Source organism: Solanum lycopersicum, chromosome 9 (assembly GCF_036512215.1).
Source record: "Solanum lycopersicum chromosome 9, SLM_r2.1".
NCBI classification, from domain to species: Eukaryota; Viridiplantae; Streptophyta; class Magnoliopsida; order Solanales; family Solanaceae; genus Solanum; species Solanum lycopersicum.
The window spans coordinates 494,120-519,003 of NC_090808.1; the positions used below are offsets into that span (position 1 = coordinate 494,120).

General features: G+C 35.2%; 1 protein-coding gene across 1 annotated transcript; it reads left to right on the plus strand.

Annotated features, from left to right (window-relative positions):
* Positions 1–869: 869 nt before the first annotated feature.
* Positions 870–19,979, plus strand: LOC101256320 (uncharacterized). Its single transcript, XM_004246728.5, has 24 exons — positions 870–1,377; positions 1,469–1,578; positions 3,697–3,769; positions 3,965–4,026; positions 6,113–6,254; positions 7,698–7,916; positions 8,047–8,113; positions 9,311–9,710; positions 11,062–11,209; positions 11,294–11,454; positions 11,935–12,034; positions 13,441–13,515; positions 13,643–13,777; positions 14,781–14,870; positions 15,324–15,500; positions 15,586–15,690; positions 15,765–15,923; positions 16,880–16,924; positions 17,027–17,248; positions 17,932–18,038; positions 18,152–18,208; positions 18,303–18,363; positions 18,448–18,691; positions 19,532–19,979. The coding sequence occupies exons 1-23, from the start codon at positions 1,237–1,239 to the stop codon at positions 18,607–18,609; spliced, it is 3,018 nt and encodes a 1,005-aa protein (XP_004246776.1). The 5' UTR covers positions 870–1,236; the 3' UTR covers positions 18,610–18,691; positions 19,532–19,979.
* The last annotated feature ends 4,905 nt before the right edge of the window (positions 19,980–24,884 follow it).

Here is a 24,884-nt window from a genome sequence, read left to right on the forward strand (position 1 = left end):
ACCTTCACCATCAATCATTGACTCTTTTGTTTTTTCTTGCAAGACCTTTTCATAAATTGTGTTGAACTTGAATATCTTCAAATTAGCTATCCTTGATCTGATCCATAAAGAAAATTTTAACTTGCATACGAACCAATACCCCATAGGATCCTGACAACTCAAGCTTTGTAATTAAGATTGTTAGCTCAAGTCTGAACCTCTCGAACTAATATATACTTTGTAACTTCTAAACAAGCTAGGGTATCCATGCTTTTAAACTTCCTATCCAACACATCAACCATCAAATTAATCTTATTTGAATGATATAAGATAGTCACTTAAGTATATTCTTTCCGTAGTTCTATTCACTCGTGTTATCTCAGATTAAGATTCCTCTAAATAAATATTGTAGGTTGTAGTGATTGGTGAATACTTTACCACGAACATCATAAAAATAGTGCATTTAAATATTTAGATAAAACATTATAACTGTCAGCCTAAGGTTATGCATAAAATAATTCTTTTCATACACTTATAACTATATTAAAGGCACACACAATGAATTGTTCATTCTGCGTCAAAACAACATCTTTATCTTTCATAGGCAATGAAAAGAAGAGAGGAGGAATGTTCCTTAACAACATCGATATCGCAATGTATGACCCACTTGTGGTCTTTGACAATTTTGTTGCTTTTAAAATAGTCATATTACTTATATAGTCTTTTAAACATATTCATAATTCAAGTAGATCTTTCACGGTGAAATATTCAACTATATGTCTTTCGTCCACGTGATAATAAAAAAAAATTATAGCATTTATTTTATCGTGATTTGATGCTTAATTCTTATTTAGCATTTTTATATGTACTGTTTTTTCCTCTCATTTTATAACATTAACCTAATATTAATTTTACAATTTGTAATTCTTTTCTCCATATTTAAACTCCATCACTATGGAGCACTTTCAACAAAAAGATCAAAAAAAGAAAAGAAACAGATATAGAAGTTCAGCTGTGTGAGCCTCTGACCATGCCAAATAGGGAAGAGGTTAACAAAACTCCAAACTTCTTTCCATTTTCTTCTCCATTTTATATACAGTGAACTTCTCCTGCATTTCCATTCCTATCAGATCGCTAAGCAATCGCCATTTCCATCCAAATCCTCCGCAAAATCTTCCATTTTCTCCCTCCTCTGCTCCGCTGCTGCTTGACTCAACGATTCTACTCAGTGCTTGAACTCATCCGATTGGTTCAGCCATGGCTTTATCAGCCTCCGACCTGCCAGCGATGTATTCGTTGCTGACAAATTCACTCAGCGGCGAACAAAGCGTGCGTAAACCAGCTGAAGCAGCCCTAGCTCAATCAGAAAACCGGCCGGGTTTTTGTTCTTGTCTTATGGTAATTCTTTCCCTCTTTTTTACATTTGATTTTCTTATTTTAGGGTTTTTGAATGATAAGTTGCGGAAAGGTGATGTTTTTAACATTGTAGGAAGTGATTACTGCTAAGGACTTGGCGTCTCAAGTGGATGTTCGATTACTGGCATCCGTCTACTTCAAAAATAGCATAAATCGGTATTGGAGGAATAAGCGTGATTCCACGTGAGTATTCAAGTTTATTACTCAGTTGTGCATGTTCTGGGTTTACTGAATACAAGTTCTTTTTTCCTCCTAATCTTCGATTGTTGCATTGTTCTATAAAACTATGACCAAGATAGTGTCATCCCAATTGTATCCGGAAATCCATTGTTTAGTGCAGAACAGAAAAAGAGTAATGTATTCCCCAAACACACTTATATATGTATGCATGTTTGTTATATGTGTATCTGTGTATGTCTGTGCAAGATAAGTTAGTGTACTCCCCATTATAGGATTCCTTCGAAATTGCGTGGATATAATTTGTTTTCAAATTCTGGAAATTAAAGGATGGAGATGGAACAAATTGTAGGAGTCCTAAGAATTGTTGTACTCCTTTTATCCCCAAATGTTCCCATCCTTGAAAATTTTCATATATATTTTTTTTTATAAAGATAATTTTGTATTCATCCTTAATGCTGGAGACCTCCAAAAATTGGTTTCCAATAAAGAAAAAACAAAAAGGCTTATAAATTACAAAGAGCCTGTAAAATCCAAATTTGTGCAGCTTCTTCTATCCCTTACTCTTTACACCAAAAATAAAAGTAGTCAAGCAGTTCCATTTGGCTTTCTCTATCGAATCAACTTTGTTATCATAGCATATGCTATTTCTTTCTTTCCAAATACACCACCAAATGCATGATGATATTATACTTTACCATTTTCTCCCCCCTCTGCTGATCTAGCAACTAAGTTGATCTGCTGTATGCTCAGGCATATCTGTATGTGTTGGTCCCAGAAAAAGGTTTCACAATTGTGTTGTCACTTTGCAATGGAGGAACAGATGAATGTTGGTTTCCTCATTTCTCATTACAGAGAGAACACCAAGAGGCAATATAGAAACCCCTCCTTTTCAATTTCTCACGAGTGGAGCATGCTCTTCTGGCAACCAACCAAGAGAAACACTTTACCTTGGTTGGCACCTTGTTCCTCCAAATCTGCTTCCAGGGGTCAAGCTTACCACCTGGATGCTCCTTCACCTCCTTAATATATAGCTTGTTAACAGAAAGGCTTCTGTCTCTTATATATGTATATCCTATATGTGTATAAGTCAATTTAGAGTACTCCCCATATTTTACAGAAAAATCCTTTGAAACTGTTTCTGGACATGACTAGTTCTCTAATTCTGGAAAGCTAAAGGATGCAGATGGAATGAACTCTAGGAATTTATTACACTATTAACCTAAACTGGTCGTGTTCTTTGTAAATCTTTGTCCTATTTACTGCAGAAATTCCCTGTTGTTTTCCTACTATCTATTCTAAATGATGCCCTAAATTATCTCTGACTGAATGATTATTTGTTCAAGGAAATGGACCACAATTTTGGGTCATCTGAAAGGAGAATATCAGACTGTAAATTTGAGATTGATGAGTATAAGTTATTAGCATATGTTCCTTCTTCAATGTCTAAAGGAAAGTCCTCAATCAAAGAAAATGGTCAGCGTTATATTGTTCAGTGAAGGAATCATTCTGAATGCACTTTAACTTACATAATTTATTTCCAAGATATTCATCAAAAGAAATGACCCATGTATGACTTACAAGGTAATATTAGTTTGAAACTTGTCAAAAAATGAAAAAAAAGACAGTGTTATTGGGATATCAAATTATGTATCTTCCCATTTATGTGGCTCAAGCTCGTCAAAAATGTCAATATTGTGTGTTGGATTCTCCAGAAGTACTGTATTTTTTGAGAATCCGACAAAAGTGCATCATCAGAAGTGAAGAACCCTCAACTTATCTTTCATAATGCAGACAAATGAAATTCTGTGATAAAATAAAATTATGGAAGTATAGTTACAAATGCAAAGCAGGCCACTGTGTGAGAAAAGAGGATGTCACTGTCAAGATGATAATGGCAATTTTCAGCTATTGGCTGCAGTAAGATAGGTTATTATTCAATTTTGGTGGCTTGATGCAACATATGAATGTGGATTGAATTTTCAGATTGCTTGTTTCTTCCCAACTAGCTCTGATTTGCCTTTTTATGTTCCATGTGTTGTGATTTCTCCTTCCTGTGCATGTTTATATATTTGTATTACTGCTGTAAATGACTATTTGCTTATCTCTGGAACATCTTGACAGGGGAATTAGCAATGAGGAGAAATTACATTTAAGACAAAAACTGTTGTCACACTTGAGGGAAGAGAATTACCAGGTGATGCAGATTTATGTTTGGTTTTGTAATGAGCATACAGATAGCTAGAGCTCTTTTTTCTTCTCTGAAAATTGTCATCCCTGTTATCGACATTTGTTGCTTCACTACTTAGAGATCTGAATTATTTTGTCATTGATTGACATATTTGTAAGTGCTTTCCTGATTTCTCAACTGTTGCGTGATTGCCTGGTGCAGATTGCCCTTACATTGTCTGTGATCATCTCAAAGATTGCTAGGATCGATTACCCTAAAGAATGGTATGGTGTTCTCCATAACTATTCAAATTACAATAGATTATTGAGGAAGAACTATTTTATTCTTTTGTCTTTTATGATTATTATCTTGACCTCTTAAATTCTTTTTTGGACACAGAGATTATAAAAAGAAATATGAAATCACTAGATGTTGGGGTGAACATTTTAGATGTCTAAGAGTCAAACCCTAATTGACAGTTACAAGGCCCTTTTGTCTAGATGCGCCCTTGAAGTTTCCTTGCTCATTCTGAAGATTTAAATTATTCTGGTGAAAGGATTTTTTTGCTTGCCCACTCTTTATATGAGACCAGCTTTTTAACTGGTCATTTCACATATAATTCATCTGACAAAGTTCATTTTATGCATCCCTTTATTTCTTTCAACCGATTTGGCAACTTTTAGCTCTACAAAGTTAGGTGATTTACCGGGTTGTCGTCTCACTTGGCCCATACCCCGAGCTGTTGACCAGAATTGAAATTCACTTGCTTATACTGCCAAAGCTGTCTCAAGAATCACCGAGAAATATCATGATTCCGATTTCATTGGGATAATTTGAGGTGTAAATGCAAATCCAAATATGAATATAGCTTTTTCTTTTTTTTCACCTATGAATATATCTCTAGTTGATAGAGTTAAAGAGTGGCTGGAGTCATATCCAATATTCTCCAGAGAAGTTAATGGTTGAAGTCTCTAAACGATTTTCCCGATTACCAGGTTGAAGGCTGTTTATTTAAAAGGAAAAACTAAACCACTGGTGTTATGTTTTTGATAGAACCAAGTTTCTACCAGCTTTTACATTTATGTGAAGCAACATGTGAAACAAAAATCCTTTTTTTGTGTGCTTAACTAATCTATCCTTGTAAAGTTGCATCTTCTTGATGCCTTGATATGAATCTACTTACTTCATCAAAAAAAGAAAAGAAAAAGTGAAGCAACATGTGAAACAAAGGTCAAAGGTCTATTCTGTTCAACAAAAGAAACTTACAATTTTGATCCATCCTAATTACCAAAATTCTTGTTTTGATGCATTTGTCTGGATCAGAATTGAAGAGCATGTCAAGGGGAAGAATTATCGTTAAACAATATTACTCTATATGGTTATGAAAAACACTTGTTTTTCTTCTTCTTTAAAAGTAATCCAACGTAAATAGATTATCTGTTTAGGAAGAGCTTTACTTATATGCACCCATCTAAACACGCGCGCGCGCGCACAAACACATATATAAAGAGTATTTGATATTCACTTCTTTTTGAAGGATATAGATCTTCACTGCCCCTTAGGGTTCTTATACTTTTTGGTCCTCGATAAAATACTAATGAATTGGTCATTGTTTTTTTTAACAAGAAAAACAGCAAATGAAGGAATTAAGGACCTAGATTGGGCTCTGAAGTTAATACCCATTTATACAATCCTTTATAGACACTTACTATTGTAAAGGATCTATTCATTTTTACTCTTGATAAGTTTGCTTCTGTAGTGGTCCTTATTTCTCTTTTTTCCTTTTACTGCAGTTTCACAACCATATCTTTTTTTGGGGTATAAGTAGTATCACCACTAAATCTTAAGGTTCGATTGTTTGATTACAATTGCAGTGTTTTTTGTTATAGCTTATTATCAGCTATCAAATATGAACTAGCCAAGTCAAGGAGAAACAACGTAGTCAATTGCATTTGAATCAAATCAGGTGGTTTAAAATCCCCCATGAGTGAATTTGGGACCCCAGCCTTTAGTGCTGAAGATTAATACACAAAACTGTTACCGTTGTCAAAAAAAGTATATTAAATAGCAATCTTTGCATTTTAGAACTATAGTACTCCACCTTGAGCTCTATGTTATACTTTATCCTCAAGTGCAATCCTGATTCAGTTTTGGTGGTCAAAAAGATTATCCAGTTGTTCTAGATGGTTATACTAGAGTACTCTTTACTGCCCTAATCCCTAAGATTTCTCCCGGTCCTTAATGGGTTTGCTTCTCCATGTTTAGTTGGTTGTGTTCCAATATTTATAAAAAAATTTATTGTCTAAATACCTTTCTGATATTTTCCGAATTTATTAATACACTAATCATTAATTTTAAATTCTCCTACAGGCCAGAACTTTTTTCCTTTTTAGCACAACAGCTTCAATCGGCAGATATTCTTACTTCACATAGAATATTCATGATTCTTTACAGAACCTTGAAGGAGTTGTCTACAAAGAGGCTTACATCAGACCAAAGGACCTTTGCTGAGGTGCTGTTGGTTGTCTTCTTCTTCCTGCATGCTTTTGATATCTTTGAGCACCAAGTGATTACTGAAAAATTTAAAGGTTTGGTAGTGCATTAGTATCTCCTTAATGTAACATAAAGTAATAGAGTAATAAAGATATTTAGTCCTCGTGAAGAGAACACTAAGAGATATGTGTCCTAGACTTAGCTAAAAGATAGGACACAGTGGAAGAAAAAGATCCATACAGGTGATAAAGCTACTTAGGGGTGTCAAATGGGCGGGTTAGGTTGAAATTAGAGATATTAAAATGGGTTGAAATAAAAATTCGGTTGGGTCATGACCGATCCAAGTTCACTTTGGGCTCACATGGGCTAAAAATCGGGCTGGTTCATGACCCACCCAATTTGACCCTCTTAATCTCAATTCTTTTAATATATTGTTATTTAACTTTTATATTTAATAAAAAGTTAAAAATTGGTAGATAAATCCTAAAAGATATAAAATAGATAGTAATCCATACCTTCAATATAGGAACATACATTACATCAATGCAAATAAAAAGTCTTGAAATGGGTTGGGCGGGTTGCCTATATTTGGGATCATTTTGACACCCCTGGTGCTACTAGTTGAAAGGTTTTAAACTTGGTAGAGAACTTCTATTATTATTATTATAATTTATATGCATATATTTTGACTTAATTTTTCACTTTTGTTTTATTTAGTTAGATGAGGATATGTGCTTAAATGAAGAAGTGAGGATTCATATCTTGACCCCAACTTGGTTGGACTGAGGCGTATTTGTTGTTGTTGGAGTCTTGTTTTGTCAAAATTAGGGTTCAACAACTGAGTTGTATGTACGAGTCCAAATATTACATGGAATGCTTGATGGTATCTATTTTATAGAACCTTTCTACATTGTGTATAAATATAATACAATCTAAAATTAATTTGAAGACAAATATGCACATGCTTTTTATTTGCATTGATGTATGTTATGTATGCACATGCTAATATACTTGTAGATGTTTGTACATTGCATCTAATCATCAGCTAGTGTTGTTGCTTTTGTTATCATGAGGTCATCATATAAATTTACCTAGGTGTTAGAATGCCTACTCTTTGTCTGTGTAAAGCATAATTTTGCATTTTATCAGTTCTTATTCTTTGGCACAGGTACAAGCAATTGCATGAGAGTGTAACTCTTAATGGCTGATAGCCCTGCTTCATATGTCTAGTCACTTGCTATTTTATTTTGCAGACTGCTTAACTGAAATCTCTTATTTTACTTATTGGTTATTAGATGACAGCCGTTATGAGTATGAAAATAAAATATCATGTCCACGGTTTCCCAAATAATTTTCAGTCATCACAAATTGTCTCTTTGAGTCTGCTCTGGTCATAAACTTTGATATGATGGATTGGACTTCCTGAGTAGCCTCGATTGATATTTCATGATCTTTCTAACAGATATGCACACAGTTCTTCGATTATAGTTGGCATCTTTGGCAGACTGATGTGCAGACAATACTCCATGGTTTCTCAGCTCTTGCTCAAACCTTTGGTGGGAGTGCTACTGAATTACATCATGATGATCTTTACTTAACATGTGAGAGATGGTTTCTATGTTCAAAGATAATTAGGCAGTTGATAATTTCTGGCTTTCCGAGTGATGCCAAAACCTTACAGGTATGGGTCAAAATTCATTCTTCACCCCCACCCCAAAGAGAAAAAAAAACATAAGAAAGATAAAGGATGGTTTCTAGCTAATTCCCTTTTGTCAGAGTAATTTATTGATTTTTCTCTCCCCCATTTTAAGGAGGTGCGGCATGTCAAAGAGGTTGCTCCAGTGCTTTTGAATGCCATCCAATCACTACTTCCATACTGTGAGAATGAATTTCAGATCATTATCTAAACTTCATATTTACTTTTTCTCCATGAATTATTTGTCTTTCAATACTCGCAATTTCCTTGTAGAACGTTGTTGCATCATAGAAGAGTACTCAGGTCTGGCAGTGTAATCTGTCTGTCATGATCTGGAGGTTCAAAATTTTCACATGTATGTATGAGCCTCCTGTGTACTTACGTAAAGAAGTGAAAAAAGTTGGGGTTGCATTTTATTTTATTAGGATTTTTTCATGCTGACCTTACTGATAAGAAAATGGTAATCAATATAATGGATGTTAGTGTCTTCTTGGGAGCCCCTTTATTGACTTTCGGACTATTACATGACAAGAGAAAGAATTACTTTGTTTGGGTCTTGTTCTTTCTCCCCAGTGCCATCTGGAGAAAATGCATTGGAAATGCTATTTCAGAGTCATTTTATTCAAGCACTTAAACGGTATATTTCAATCCACTGCATTGGCTTCAACCGTGGACGTCAAAAGTAATTTCAATCCAACGACAAATGCACATAAGCAATGTAACACAACTTGTTTCAGATATCGAGGCATGCTTTGATTTTATCTAAAAGTAGAAAATATCAATCAACAAATGACAATATCATTGCCTTACTAACCGGGCATGTGACATACACACACTCAGTTTTATGGTAAAAAAGTTTTGCCTACTAATCTTTATAAAGGCCAGCATGCATCCTCTAAGTGAGTAACTTCATAAAAAGGGCTAGTATTGATCGTGCCTTGATATCCCAAAGTGTCACATCTGATAAGTGAATCATTGAAGCTCTAACGATAAGTTTTCACGATGCTTGAGACTCCTTAAAATACTAGTGCAACTTTTGTTAGATTACTGGCAATTTACACTTGTGAATGTTGCTTAGCAAGATAATTTTCTTCCCTCAACAGTATATAGTGGAAACCCAAATTCCTGTTTTATTGAATTCTAGGAATGAAAGATGATGAAAAGAAAGTAGAAATACAAACGTAGAGTGGAAATGCACAATTTTTTGTTCTCCTTTTTGTTTGTTTGGTAATAAACAGAGAGGAAGTAAAAGGAAAATGTGGGTCGGGGCTTGATTCCTATTTCTTCTCTGTTGGTTTAATGCCGCCTAACAAGAAAAGGGAAAATGTCTTTTTATATTTCTTCCAAACTAATATCTTGATCACTCCTTAAATTTGCAGATTCATCTATCCAGGACCATCACCCTAAATTTTGGGATCTATTAAAAAGGGCTTGTACAAAGTTAATGAAGATTTTAGTCGCCATCCAGCAGCGACATCCTTATTCATTTGGGGATAAATGTGTCCTTCCACTTATCACGGAATTCTGTTTAAGCAAGATTTTGGATCCTGAACCACATATTATGTCCTTTGAGCAATTCATGATTCAATGTATGGTAATGGTGAAAACAATCTTGGAAGGTAAAGAGTATAAGAAAAACTTGACAGGACGCGTGGTTGATGAAAATAGAGTTACATTTGAGCAGATGAAGCAAAACATATCTAGTACGGTTGCTGGCCTTCTTACTTCCCTTTTGCCTACTGACCGGGTTGTACTCCTGTGTAATATATTGATAAGGAGGTAAGTCATCCAACTCTTCATGGGTCTTCTTCTTGCTATTTTATGTGAAGCAACTGATTTGCTGAATGAGGTTCCCAAGCACCGGATTAAAAATGTAACAAGCTTAACAATTTTTAATGATCTTTTGGTCCTCATCTCTATTCCATTTGTGGTAGTCATACTATCCTCAATCAATTCAGATAGTCCAACTTGAGTGGCTCTTTCTGGTGCCCTAATTTCAAGTAAAATGAATCAATGTTCTTTCCATCACAGGTTTTAGACTTGCAGGGTTACTTTAGGTGCAAGTAGGGTTTGAAGTAGGTGGAGAAGGTGCAATAAAGGGTAGTTATACTTTTTTAGGTGTGAGTAGGGTTTGATGGAGGTGGAGAAGGTGCATAAAAGGGTAGTTGTTCTTTTTGTGAATTCTAGTGCTGGAAGATCCATTTCCAACATTAAATAAGTGGGGGAGGATCTGTTTAGGTTAAAGAAATTGAGTATTTTCCTTTGCACCCAAGGGTGTGGCTTAGTGGTTTTTGAAGCGGGTTGAGAACCTTGATGTCTCATGTTCAAATCCCGTCATAGGCAAAAACACTAGGTGATTCCATGTGTCCTAGCCTTGATGGAACAAAGTTACCTGTTACTTGTGTTGGTGGGGAGGTATGGAGTAATTCCTGAATTAGTCGAGGTGCTCTTAAGCTGGTCTAGATACTGCGATTAATATTTTACTTTCTTGTTTCTCAGTGTTGGGGTAGTGGGAATTTGAATGCAGAATGCTGAATCTTGTTTTGTGAGGGGCATAAGAATTATGATATCCTCTTGACCACTTGATTTAATTTTCCAAAACTATTTTGCCACATGATGAAAACCTTCAGTTTCTGTTGACTTCAAACACACACTGTTCTTGCCCAATAAAATGAAAGAGCATTTGGAAGGGAGTGTAGGTGGAGATTATCCGGGTCCCATCTGGATGTCCACAAGCTGAGGAAAGGGGAAGTTTTGAATATTACTTGATATCTTCTGTTCTGAGAGAAAATTTTAAGCTGTTCTAATTATAACATACAGAAAAGGATTAAAAAAATACGTTTTAACTATGCAAAGTTGTACAATAATGCCCCTATTGTTACTTTTGGGTCAAAATATCCCTTTTAAAAAGAAAAGAAACAATATGATTACTAGGAAAAAGGGACATTTTGACCCAAAAGCAACAAAAGGGACTTTTTTGGACCAAAATATTAATAGAAGGGGCATTTTTGGATCAAACTATTAATGGAGGGCTTTTTTATACAATTTTACATTGTTTAAGGTCATTTTTATCTTTTCTGTATAATATATTATTGAGACCTCCTTATTCTTCCAATTTCACCAAATGTAGGTACTTTGTTCTGACTGCAAGTGATATGGAGGAATGGCACCAGAACCCAGAGTCTTTCTATCACGAGCAGGACTCAGTGCTATGGTCAGAGAAACTAAGGCCATGTGCTGAAGCTCTATATATTGTCTTGTTTGAAAATCATAGTCAAGTATGTTGACCATATTCCCTGTGTTGTTCTATAACCTTAACACATTGCATGAGTCTGGGCATGAGCTTGTTATGTGATTTTCAGCTGCTAGGACCTGTTGTTGTCTCTATTCTGCAAGAGGCTATGAGTGGTTGCCCTTCTGCAGTTAATGAAATAACTCCAGCACTGCTTCTTAAGGATGCTGCTTATGGTGCTGCCGCATACATTTACTATGAGCTCTCGAACTATCTGAGTTTCAAGGATTGGTATGTGCTTTTCATGCTTGAAATATTGCTGCATCAAATAGCTTTGACCCTCAAGACATGTTTTGGAATTTTCTATCCTCTTATTATCTTAGCAACGGCATCTGAAACAAGGTGATAAAACATGAGGAACCACATTAGCAAAACAGGATAAAAGAAATAGCAAATGATAGGTGGCTTCGCCTTGCTGTGTTATTCACATGAAGGGAATGGATAAAGTCAGCTATATATTTCTCAACATCATGATTTATTAGTAACTTTTTCCTCTTGATCTTAAAATATATTCAGGTGCCATATATTGAATGGTTTGTTCTCCCATTGTCCAAGACAGTGTAACTCATCCTTTTGAGACCACTCTATTATATGAACTCATTATTTTAAACAATATTACTTAGTAATTTTGTTGGGGTTTGCGAAATTGAAAGTCGTATTCTATTGGGAATATAAATATACGTCTTCACAATCTCTTAACATGTTATGCAGGTTCAATGGAGCCTTATCATTGGAGTTGACGAATGATCATCCCAATATGCGGATAATCCACAGAAAAGTAGCACTAATCCTTGGACAATGGGTTTCAGAGGTATTAAGACTCCATCCATCAAAAATGCGAATTTCCTGGAAATTGCTTTATGCAGTGTTTGAATCAAGAAGGGGAGATGGAAAGTAAAAAATGTCTATTTCCCCATTTCTGTCAAATTTGGAATGGGTTAAAGGACTGATATGCGAGGGTATGCGAGGGTTACTCACCATCCATTTTTACTTCCTAACCAAACAATGGAATGGAACTTTTCTCTTCGCTTCTTTTGGGTTGTATAACTCCCCCTTCTGCAACTTCTCTTTAACCCTACTATACAAGGCTATGACTTTCCTTCTCCTAGATTGAGGGTGAGAATTGATGAATCTCCTTGAGCACACACATTGCAGTGATATTAAGTTGATTAATATTTGTGGTTTGAAGTGTCCTTTACGAACTTCTCATAACTCTTGGTTGTCCCATATTCTATGCTCTTGAATAGGACAAACAGATGCATATCGTTCTTTTTACCATTCTAAGACTGCAACCGTAGCCATTATGGACGAAAGCAACTAATTGCAGTTCTCCTTTGTCATCATAGAGATGCAGGAAAAAAAAACCCCAATTATTCAAGAATGATTTTTTTAGTAAAACAAGTTCAGCATTCCTTTAATGAGAGTTTATTGGTAGTCTAAACTGTAAAAGACCCTAAGAAGTGTCTTCCTTAGGGGAAATATAACATACTTTTAATTGAACAAGTTTATAGCATGTATATATGCTGCTCCTCTCATTTCTACAGACTTCCACGTAACTGCAAGTTAAGTTTTGTTTTCTTGTCATAGAAGTCAAGCATAAGTTATTTGTAAAATCAGTTTTGGATTACCAATATATAAGCTGTAATCCATGGGAATATAGAAAGAGATGAGTATTCTATGAAATGTTCATGCAGTCCTCGTTCTTCAGTCAGCAGTTCTTGTAGAAAAATGTTTAATATGGTGAACCCTTGTTGGTTCATAGTAATCTAAAATAGTACTTCCTCTGTCCCAAGTAATGTGGCAAACTTTCCTGTTTAGTCTATTCCAAAAAGAATATCATTTTTCTATAACTAGAAAGAATTTAATTTTAGATTACTCTTTTATCCTTAATGAAATGATTTATAGCCACACAAATATCTAAGGTTTGTTTTAGACCACAAATGTCAAATGTTCTGTTTCTTAAATTTTGTGTCAAGTCAAATGGTGCCACATAAATTGAGATAGAGGAGTGTAGTATATATATAAAAAGTTGTTGTCTTTGCTTTATTACAGTACATATGCTATTGTTAATTGACAGTTGTAGGTTGTTATTATGATAGTTATGTGCTATGGTGCTAGCAATTGTGTCTACTTTTGTCCAACTGTGTTTCCACATCATATTAGAGATGACAGCAGAAGCGATCACATATGCTTTTGTCTAACTGTGTTTTCTCACAGATTAAAGATGACACCAGAAGAGCCGTTTATTGTGCTCTAATCAGATTACTTCAGGAGAGTGACTTGTGTGTAAGGGTATGCCACATTTTATATTAAACAACTACTTCTGAATTAAGCTGTACATCTATCAGAATTTTCTGAATTTCAATTTTCTATTCATTCACTTTGTGTTATACTGAAGCTACTTTGTCTCTTCTTTTAGCTGACCGCATGCCGGTCGTTGTATTATCATATTGAAGATGCAACTTTTAATGAGAATGAGTTCTTAGATCTTCTTCCGGTTTGTTGGGATCTGTGTTTCAAAGTGGTGGATGAAGTACAGGAATTTGACTCAAAGGTAGATATCACTTTAAACGGCCTATTTAATTCTCATTTATTTATTTGTTTATTTCTTTTTGTCTATATAGCTCGGACTCTTTAAAAATGTCGGTGCACCCATGTTGGATCCAACCCAAATCCTTTGACATTTTGAAGAGTTCGAGCAACATAAGTTTTGATAACCAAGAAAACCAAGGGCCACTGGTTCACGGTTTGAAACTCGATGGATAGTGGACCTGCCCCTCTACCCTTCACTATTTAATTACTCCCCCCTGTTCCTATTTATGTGATACTTTCCTTTTCATTCAGTCCAAAAAGAATGAGACATTTCCTTGTTTGGCAAAAAGCTTACGAAGGTGTACTCTTCTATTTAAAAATTCATTTATTTTAACGGAAGTTTTGGAGAATCGCACTGTCTTCCCATATTTCTTAAACTTTGTTCCAAGTCAAACTACATCACAAAAATTGGGATGAGGGGAGAGTCAAATGACTCTTTCTTTTTTTTGTAATATTGCTGTATCCAATTTCTGGTATCTTTAGTTCCCTAGACCTTTGCAATAGCTCTCAGTTAAGGACAAACAGTACCAATTCAGTGGTTATATGCACATGCATAAGTTAATTTTTTTGACATATTTTGGGTGTTATTGACTGATGCTTGAATGAATTGTAACATTGTTGAGGAGGCTCACAAATATTTTAGGGGGAAGGTTAGAGAGAGGTTCCATTTCCAAGTTATCTCTTGCCCTGTTCTTTTTCTTTGCTCTGTGAAAAAAAAATGCTCATGTTAAAATTGTTAGAAAATGGGGAAAAAGGAGAAGAAAAAGAAACAGGATTCTTTCTGAGCAAGGTAACACTAAAAACAAGATATGTCCCTTTAACTTTTTTTAAAATCACGGAAATCTTTTTCTCAACTTATGATGTGTTCTTTCAATCTGTCTTTAGCAATCAATCTTCTATATTTTTCAGTTGTTTTTAACTTTTCTGCTCTCTATGTTATCTTTTTTTTTTGATAAAATTTTCAGGTTCAAGTTCTGAATACTATTTCTGTTCTGATAGCACGTGTTACTGAAATTACACCATATGCAAACAAGTTGATGCTATTTTTCCAGAAGGTATCCTTCTGGTTTTCTTTTTCCGCTTCTCCTTGTTGATATGTTAAGTTAAGTTTGATCACTTATGTGCAGTTGAAGTTTTATTTTATTACCATTACCATTACCGTTCCAGAGTACAATCTCTGTAAGATTCTGCCTTCCTAAAATTTCATTTAGAAGTTGGAGAACTGGAGAAAGCTCGGGATTTTTTAGTAAACTTTTTGCATTAGATGGTAGATTCTATGCCGTCACTTTATGCTGTTTCTCAAGCTTCCCATTTGGAGACCCAAACTTAATTACCTCTATTCTTCTTACTTTCATTTTGTATAGTTTCTGAGGAAAATTTGTTGATAGGATTGCATGAAAGAGTAGGTTTTCTTAATGAATTCCACGTGCTTTTGTTTCCCATTAAACTGTATCTGCTTGATTTACTGTTCTTTCTTTTTTTGCTGATTAGAGCTGTTCCTTTATTAGGCATGGGAAGAATCTTCTAGTGAAAGCATCTTGCAGATTCAACTTCTTACTGCATTGAAGAATTTTGTAGTTGCTCTCGGTTATCAGTCGCCTAAATCGTACGGCATGTTATTGCCGATTTTGCGAAGTGGAATTAACATAACCAGCCCTGATGAACTTCTAGAAGACTGCATGCAGGCATGTTCTATATATGACCGATTTAATTGATTAGTTCCATTTCATATTAGAACTGTGCCCTAATTCCAGCCAGTTTTTCATGCAGTTATGGGAAGCAACACTTATTAATGCGCCTTCTATGGTACCAGAATTGTTGGGGTATTTCCCATGTCTTGTGGAAATATTGGAAAGAAGTTTTGATCACTTGAAGGTTGAGGAGAGATTTAACAGAACTAGTATTTTCAGTTCTGGATTTTTTTTTTGCTGATGTTTCATGACATGTAGGTTGCTACCAATATCATTGAAGACTATGTTATTTTGGGTGGAAGGGAGTTTCTCAGTTTGCATGCGTCTAATATTGCTAAACTTCTAGATCTGGTGGTTGGGAATGTCAATGACAGGGGACTACTCTCAGTTATTCCAGTCATTGACATTCTAGTTCAGGTATTTGATTTCCTTGCAACTTTTATTTAGTTATGTGTTGGTGGAAGGCCAGGAATTATAGATTAACCAGATAAATATTATGTTACCTAAGCTGCTTTAGTTTCAGTGTACTTCTTTTGAAACAGAGCTGGAAATAGTCAAAAATGAAGGGATAGGAAAACGAATGGACATGCTTCTTAAAATGTATAATTCCATATGTTCTGAATTTGAGCTTTAAGTAAGAAAAAAGTTAAGGAAAAGCTAAGTTGCCCAGACTCGGGTGCGGGTGTCCGATACGGGTGCGGGATCTAGATGTGGATCCTTCTTGATTTAATTTTTAAGATTCAGGGATATGGATCCATGTAGTGATACGAACGGGTGCTGGGATTCACCTAAAAATAATTAAAATATCTAAAAATAGAGTTAGAAAACCTAAATTATGAGATATTATGGGAGAACTTGAGGGAGAATCCTGGAAGGAGATTATTGGAAAAAGACTGGCATAGAAATTTCTATACAAAAGGTATTCCATTTTCTTCAATTTCACCTTAGCTTTTGTATTGATTATGGACAATCATTAAAACGTCCACACTTACCCCATCGAATTTGAAAGTACCCAAAATCGGTTGACCAAATTGGACATATCCCACACCCATGTCGTGTCGACACGGGTGTAGCACCAAAAGTGAAGAGTCTGAGCAACTTAGAGGAAAAGAGTAGTTGATATAATTCTTAAAACCTTCAATTCCTTTGTTTTAAATTTGAGCTTTGATAATATTAAAATATATCAAAAGTAAGTTCCAATACAAACTTCTCATGTTATAAACTTGAGCTTTGATAAGATGAAAATGTATCGAGACTAGGTTTCAGTACAAACTTCTCACTGACTCTGACTAGAACATTGGTGGATTTTTAATAAAGGCCCAAAAGGGTTCTTCCTGCGAATGATATGTGCTAATACTTTTATGATGTGGCAGTGTTTCCCGATTGAAGTGCCTCAGCTTATCAGTTCCACACTGCAGGTAACTGTAGTTTTCTTCTGCTTCTCTGTTTTCTCTAGGCACTACGTGTATGTCTACCTTACTTAATGGCATGATTTCACGTGGTTCCATGAATGTTGCTAGAAACTTATAATCATGTGCCTGACTGGGGGAGATGATCATGATCCTTCCAAGGCAGCTGTAAAAGCATCATCATCAGCACTGCTGGCAAGGATTTTGGTGATGAACACGAATTATCTTGCACAGCTAACTTCTGATCCATCACTGTCTATACACCTTCAGAAATCTGGTTTTCCTAGTGAAGAAAACATACTCCTTTGCCTCGTCGACATGTGGCTTGAAAAGGTGAGTTAAATGATTAAATTTGGAGTTCGATAGATATCATTGTGATTAATGGTTTTCTTTAGAAATGGTAAGGTGTGTTCTTGGTTTGTCTGTTCTGCTGTATCAAGGTGCAAATTTGTGAGGCATTAACCATTGATCCCAGTTGAGCACTGGGTTGTCAAGGGTGACCCTGAAGGAAGGTTCAAAACGGGCCCTTCAGTATCACCATCAAGGTTTTAAGACACATTTCCTTGCCAATGAGCCTCTTCTTAAGAGGCAACTCTAAACAATTGATCTTTCACTTTATCATATTTTTTTTAATTTCTTACTGGTTGAGATTGTCCTCCAAACTTTCTTCAATGATTTGTGCCTTCCTTTACCCTAACTTGACTTTAGATCCCTCAACTCCCCTTTTGTTTTCTCCTTCTGCTTCTTCAGCATCCAGAATTACCTTTTCCAGTTCATGAAGGAGCAAGGCCATCATCTGTAAATTATTTATCCTTTCTTTATTGTGGGTTAATGTTGTTAATTCTATATGGCTGGAACTTAATGGTCTTGCATCTTCTCAATCCTTTTATAGAATGTTTTGGGAAGTTTAGCCTGAATTTTTTTTTTGAACTTGGTTCTGATAACAACTTTGTGTGGTGTCCCTCACCTGACTTTTTATGTTATTGTTGGTCTTTTGTTTTGTGAAATTTTCTCAGGTTGACAATGTTACCTCTTTCCAGAAGAAGACAATTGGTTTGGCCCTCTCTATAATTCTGACTTTGAGGTTGCCTCAAGTACTTGATAAACTTGATCAGATTATGAGGTATTTGATTGAATTTGTAATCGTGAGATTTATTTATGTATTTCGGTTGATCATTATCCTAATCTGATATGTATGTTTTGTTTATGCTAATCTTGCCTCTATGCTTTTGGTAGTGTATGTACAAGTGTTATAATGGGTGGAAGTGAGGATTTAAGTGAAGAAGAGTCTAGGTATGTCTGATAATCTTCCTTTTTTACTTTAATGGCTCTTGAGATTTTGACAACTGATGAGACTGCATTTGCATTATAAAATGTAAAACCACAGTAGTGACAATGTAAGCTCTAGCAAACCTCATGTGCCAAGCAAGGAGTTGAGGAGGAGACAGGTAATTGGTGCTTATACTTATAAATAAATACGGCAATGTAGGGTTTTTCCGTATTGGTTTCTTAGTGAGAATTTTCTTTTTTAGATGAAACTCTCGGACCCAATAAACCAGATTTCATTGGAGAACTCAGTGAGAGACAATCTTCAAACTTGTTCATCTCTTCATGGGGAATCCTTTAATGCAGTCATTGGTAGATTGCACCCTTCAGTACTCAATCAATTAAAACAAGCATTGAAGATGCCATGAGTTAAATAGTGGGCGTCAATTCTTGATGTTATTTTCTAAGTTGGTCTTTTGAGTTCAATGATCTCACCAAGGCGTAAGAAAGGTCAGTCATTCTCTATATGGATGCATTTAAGTTTCTTATTTTTCCTTGATCCCCAAATACATATTTTTTTGTTTAATATTATGTGGACATATATTGAAGGGAGGTGCATATATCATGGCAATGCATCTGTTATAATTTAAGAGAATACATGCAGTAGTAAATGATTATAATGAAACCGGTGGTGCAGTGGATGTGGTTGCTCCTCTCGTAATCAGAGGTTTCGGGTTCGAGCCCTGGATATGGAAAAATCCTTGGTAGGGAGAGCTTTCACCTGAATGGGGGCCTATGCGTCGGGAATCTGGATTAGTCCAGCTTCCGGTGCTAACCTTGATATTAGGGTGTTTTCTTGATAAAGATGGATAAACATGTGATATGTCTCTAACATCTTTTGGTATTTGCTCTCAAGTATGAATGAACAAAAATGGTAGAAGGGACGCGAAGCATTATGCTGCAAAATTTCCTTCACATTCAAATATAGTTTGTTTTTAAGCCCAAGTAAATCATTTCCTATTATTTTGTAAAATGAAAATGACTAAAAAGCTAGCAGAAATTGGAATTACATGGAGATTAAATAAATCATAATGTAGTCCAGTGGTTTGTGAAGTTCATATTTTATTGAAATAGTAAGGTATACGTTTCTTAAGTTATTTGATTTACTTGTGACTTACAGCTGATCCTTGCAGTGTGCAAAACTTCTATTGTGCTTCTCATTTTAACTCATTATGAGACTTTTTTCCTTAGTTGACTATCTTCAGTCTTAAATTGACCCTTATATACTTTTCCCACATCTCTGGCCATGCTTTACTAAGGTCAAAACTGATGTATTCTTCTACTGTCCAGGTCTCACCTAGAAGCATGCTGCTGCGTCGTTATTCATGAAGTTCCATTTTTTTTGCCCCTATTGTTTGGCTGGATTGTTGTTGTCCTGGGTGGGTTGTTTTGCCCTAGTTGTGCAGGGGGAGAGAGGAGGTGTTGCTATTAAGGGCATTCTCCACTTAGCCACCCAATTTTTCTCCCCATTCGTTCGGGGTGCGAGCTTGTGTTGTAAATAGCATGATCCTCTCATGTCGTGGTTTTTAAGGCATAAAGGATCAGAGCTTGAGGTTGTAATACTGGATAGTGTGCAGTCACCATTTGCTCAAAGCAGGAAATAGGGACCAATGACAATTCAAACGGCATTTACCAACTATTCTAGTTATTGCGCTTGTGGCTTTTTGAATTTTATTTCTTTGACGTGTTTCAAATTTATCCCATACTTTTAAATATTGTCTAAATTTATCCTCTCTTATATTGTCCGGTCATATTTACCCCTATAGTTATACTTTCTTTCCGTATGTACCCTTCTACTTTCATACTATATTTACCTTCTAGAGTTAACAGAAAAAGTTACCTCCCAATTCTGATGACCCACGATAACCTGAATCCCTTTTTAAGGCACTTATTCATTTATAATTTTTTAAATGCCACAACTCTCACATTAGCATAAAGGTTTGTTTTAATTAATATTCTCAATACATCAACATAATATACACGTATAAAGTATAGGGAGAAAAATTAAAAGTTGATTAATAAATTGAATGAAAAAATGCTATTGATTGATTGTTATTGGATTAACGATTTTTTGATGATTATATAAATCATATATTACCAGAAGTGGAAATTTGGATTTCCAAAAAAGATGGTAGACTATAACACACGAAAATTGGCAAAATGGGTCGTTTACTTGCTTTGGAACTTGTTTCACTTTGAAATAGGCCTTTCCGGTCGTGGTGATCAACTGACTCTATCACTAAGGTCTTAATGGACGTTCATGTAAATTTTCAGCAAAACTGATGTTGGAAAACTGGATCACCAAAAAAATGGTGGACTATAGCACACGAAAATCAACAAAATGAAGGAGGGCGGTGGTTACCTGCTTTGGGGTTTGTTTAACCTTTAAAATGAGTTATTTTGACTCCATAGCTAAGGTCTTAATGGATGTCAATCTAAATTAGCAACAAAAAATTTGTTGGAATTCTGAATCACCAACAAAGATGTTAGACTATAGCACACGAAAATTAAAAAAAGGGGGCTTTACTTGCTCTAAGGCTCGTTCGTTTGACCTTGATAATGGGTTATTTTGGCTATGGTGGCCATTTGGCTCTATAACTAAGGTCTCATGAAGTATAACACACAAAAATTGGCAAAATGGGGGTTTACCTGCTCTAGGGATTGTTTGACCTTGAAAATAGGTTGTTTTAGCCGGGGTGACAATTTGGATCCATAGATAAGGTCTTAACGTACATCCATGTAAATTTTTGGCAAAAATGATAATGAAATTTTGGATCACTAAAAAAGATGGTAGACTATAGCACATAAAAATTGGTAAAATGGGGGGTTTACCTGTTCCGAGACTCGTTTGACCTTGAAAATGAGTCTTTTTTCTGTGGTGACCAACTGAATCCATAACTAATGTTTTAATGGACCTCCATATAAATTTTTTTGGCAAACACAACTTCAGAATTCTGGATCACCAAAAAAAATGGTGGATTATAGCACACGATAATCGATAAAATGGGAGGTTTACCTTCTCTACGCTCATTTGACCTTAAAATCAGGCTATTTTGGCCGTGGTGATCAACTGACTCCAGAGCTAAGGTTCACGGATGTCCACGTAAGTTTTTCACAAAAGTAATATCGGTATTTCAGATCACTAAAAATCTCATGGACTATAGCACACGAAAATCAATAAAATGAGGGGTTTACCCGCTCTGGGATTGTTTGGCCTTAAAAATTGGCCGTTTTGGCCGTGATGACCAAATGACTCTATCTTAGTTCTTAACGCATGTCCACGTAAATTTTTGAGGAAAATGATGTCAGAATTCCGGATCACCAAAAATCCCATGAATTATAGCACACGAAAATCGGCAAACTAAGGGGTTTACATTCTCTAAGGATCGATTGAACTTTAAAATGGGCCTTTTTATCTGTGGTGACAAATTGACTTCATATCTAAGGTCTTAACAAACGTCAATGTAAATTTTGACAAAAATAACGTCAGAATTCTGGATTATAAAAAAGACGGTGGACAATAGCACACGAAAATTAACAAAATAGGGGTTTTACCTATTGTGGGGTTCATTTGACATTGAAATGGGTCATTTTGACCGTGATGACCAATTAGATCCATTGTTAAGCTCTTAACGAGTGTCCATGTAAATTTTTGGCAAAATAACGTCGAAATCTAGATCACCAAAATAGATTGTGGACTATAGCACACGAAAATCGATTAAATAGGGGGTTTGCTTGCTCTGGGCTCATTTGACCTTGAAAATGGATTGTTTTGGCAGTGGTGACTAACTAGCTCCATAGCTAAGGTATTAACAGACGTCCATGTAATTTCTTTTTTTGCAAAAATGATGTTGGAATGTTGGATCACAAAAAATCTCATGGACAATAGCATACGAAAATTGACAAAATGAGGGGTTTACATACTCTAGCGCTTTTTTGACCTTGAAAATAGGCTATTTTGGCCGTGGTGATCAACTAGATCCATAGCACAAGAAAATAGGTTGTTTTGGGGATGTCCGTTACAAGCTTAGAAATTGAAACAGTTCGTCCCATGGGGAAAACTGATGGATTTTTAAAGTTCAAACGAGTCTAAAGCAGGCAAGCGTATATTTTATCAATTTTCGTGTGCTATAATCCATGAATTTTTTTATCCGAAAATCCTGAAACAAAATCACTAAAAATTTTCATGGACGTCCTTAAGACCTTAGAAATGGATTCAATTTTTCGCGGGTAAAAATGATGCATTTTCAAGTTTAAACGAGCTCCAAAGCAGTCAAAGACATATTTTATCGATTTTTTATTTTATAACCCATTGATTTTTTTCTGATCCAAAAATCCTAAAACAAAATGGCTGAATTTTTCATGGACATCCGCTAAGACATTAGAAATCGAACTAATTCATTCCGCGGGAAACAATGGTACATTTTCAAGTTCAAATAAGCCCCATAGCATGCAAAGAATCAATTTTAGTGTGCTATAGCCCATGAAACTTTTTTTATCTGAAAAATCCTAAAACAAAATGATTGAATTTTTTTTTGACGTCCGCTAAGACCTTAGAAATGGAACCAGTTCATCCCGCGGATAAAAATGGTGCATTTTCAGGTTCAAACGAGGCCCAAAGCAGGCAAAGGTAGATTTTATCGATTTTCGTTTGCTATAGCCATGATTTTTTTTTTCAATTCGGAAAACTCAAAACCAAATGACTAAAATTTTTAATGGATGTTGGTTATAAATGGAACCAGTTAGTCTCACAAGGAAAAATGGTGAATTTTTCAAGTTCAAATGAGCCCCCAAAGTAGGCAAAGAATGTTTTTACCGATTTTGTGTGCTATGACCCATAAATTTTTTTAATCCAGTAATCCTAAACAAAAAGGCCAAATATTTTAAAAGGCCTCCGTTAAGAACTTCGAAATGGAATCGGGGGGGGGGGGGGAATAGTGCATTTTCAAGTTAAAACGAGCTCAAATCAGGCAAAGATAGATTTTATCAATGTCTATAGTCCCTGGATTTTTTAGATCAGGAAAACGTGAAATAAAATGACAAAAAATTTTCATGGACGTATGTTAAGACTTGAGAAATGAAACCAGTTAGTCCCGAGGGAAATATTGATGCATTTTCAAATTCAAACGATCACCAAAGAGGGCAAATACAAATTCAACTGATTTTCGCGTGCTATAGCCTATGAATTTTTTTAATCCAAAAAATCTGAAATAAAATGATTGATATTTTCATTGATGTCTGTTAAGACCTTAGAAATAGAACCAGTTCATTTCGTGAGCGAAAATGGTGCATTTTCAAGTCAACCAATCCCTAATGCAGACAAAAGCAGATTTTACCAATGTTCGTGTAATATAGCCCATGGATTCTTTCACATTCGAAATTTTTTAAAAATGGATGCAATTTTCATAGACGTTCGTTAAGACCTTAGAAATTAAAGCAGTTCATCCTACGGGAAAAAAAGAGCATTTTCGAGTTCAAACAAGCCTCAAGACAGACGAAGATAGATTTTATCAATTTTCGTGTGCTTAGTGAATTTTTTTGATCCAGAAATTCTAAAATAAAATGACTGAAATTTTTCATGGACGTCTGTTAAGACCTTAAAAATGTAACTAATTTGTCACACGAGAAAAAATGGTGCATTTTCAAGTCAAACTAGCCCAAAAGCAGGAAATGATTGATTTTATCAATTTTCGTGTGCTATAGCCATAGATTATTTTATATCCATAAATTTCAAATAAAATGGCCAAAAATTTTCATGGACATCCGTTAAAACCTTAGAAATGGAAAATGTTCGTCCTGCAGGAAAATAATGCATTTTCAAATTCAAACAAGCCCCAAAGCAGGCAAAGACATATTTTAAGATTTTCGTGTGCTATAAACCATGAATTTTTTAATCCAAAAATCCCAAAACAAAATGGCCGAAATTTTTCATGGACATCTATTAAGACCTTAGATTTAGAACAAGTTCATCCCGCTTGAAAAAATGGTACATTTTAAAGTTCAAACGAGCTTCAAAGCAGACAAATTTTCGTGTGCTATATAGCCCATGGATTTTTTTGATCCGAATATCACGAATAAAATAGCCGAATTTTTTCATGGACGTTTATAAGACCTTAGAAATTGAACCAGTTCATCCCGATGAAGAAATGACGTATTTTCAAGTTCAAACGAGCGCTAAAGTACACAAAGGTAGATTTTTCAAATTTTCATGTGCTATAGACCATTGATTTTTTTAATTCGGAAATCCTAAAACAAAATGGCTGAAATTATTCATGGACGTCCGTTAAGACATTAGAAATAGAACCAATTTGTCTGCGGTATATTTTCAAATTCAAACGAGACCAAAAGAAGGCAAAGGCATAATTATCGATTTTTGTGTGCTATAACCCATGAATTTTTTTGATCCGAAAATTCCAAAACCAAATAGCAGAAATTTTTTATGATCTTCCATTAAGACCTTAGAGATTAAACCAGTTCGTCCCGCGATGAAAAATGATGCATTTTCAAGTTCAAATGAGCACCAAAGTAGACAAAAAAGATTTTGTTAATTTTCGTGTGTTATAGTCAATGTATTTATTTCATTCTGAAATCAAGAGACAAAATGATCAATAATTTTTTATTAACGTATGTTAAGACCTTATAT

Bases quoted from the DNA above. Each gene is read 5' to 3' on its own strand.
- LOC101256320 (XM_004246728.5), top strand. From the start codon at position 1,237: ATGGCTTTATCAGCCTCCGACCTGCCAGCGATGTATTCGTTGCTGACA. The intron at 7,917-8,046 runs GTATGGGTCAAA...CCCCATTTTAAG, and splicing joins GTGATGCCAAAACCTTACAG to GAGGTGCGGCATGTCAAAGA. The intron at 18,039-18,151 runs GTATTTGATTGA...TGCTTTTGGTAG, and splicing joins AAACTTGATCAGATTATGAG to TGTATGTACAAGTGTTATAA.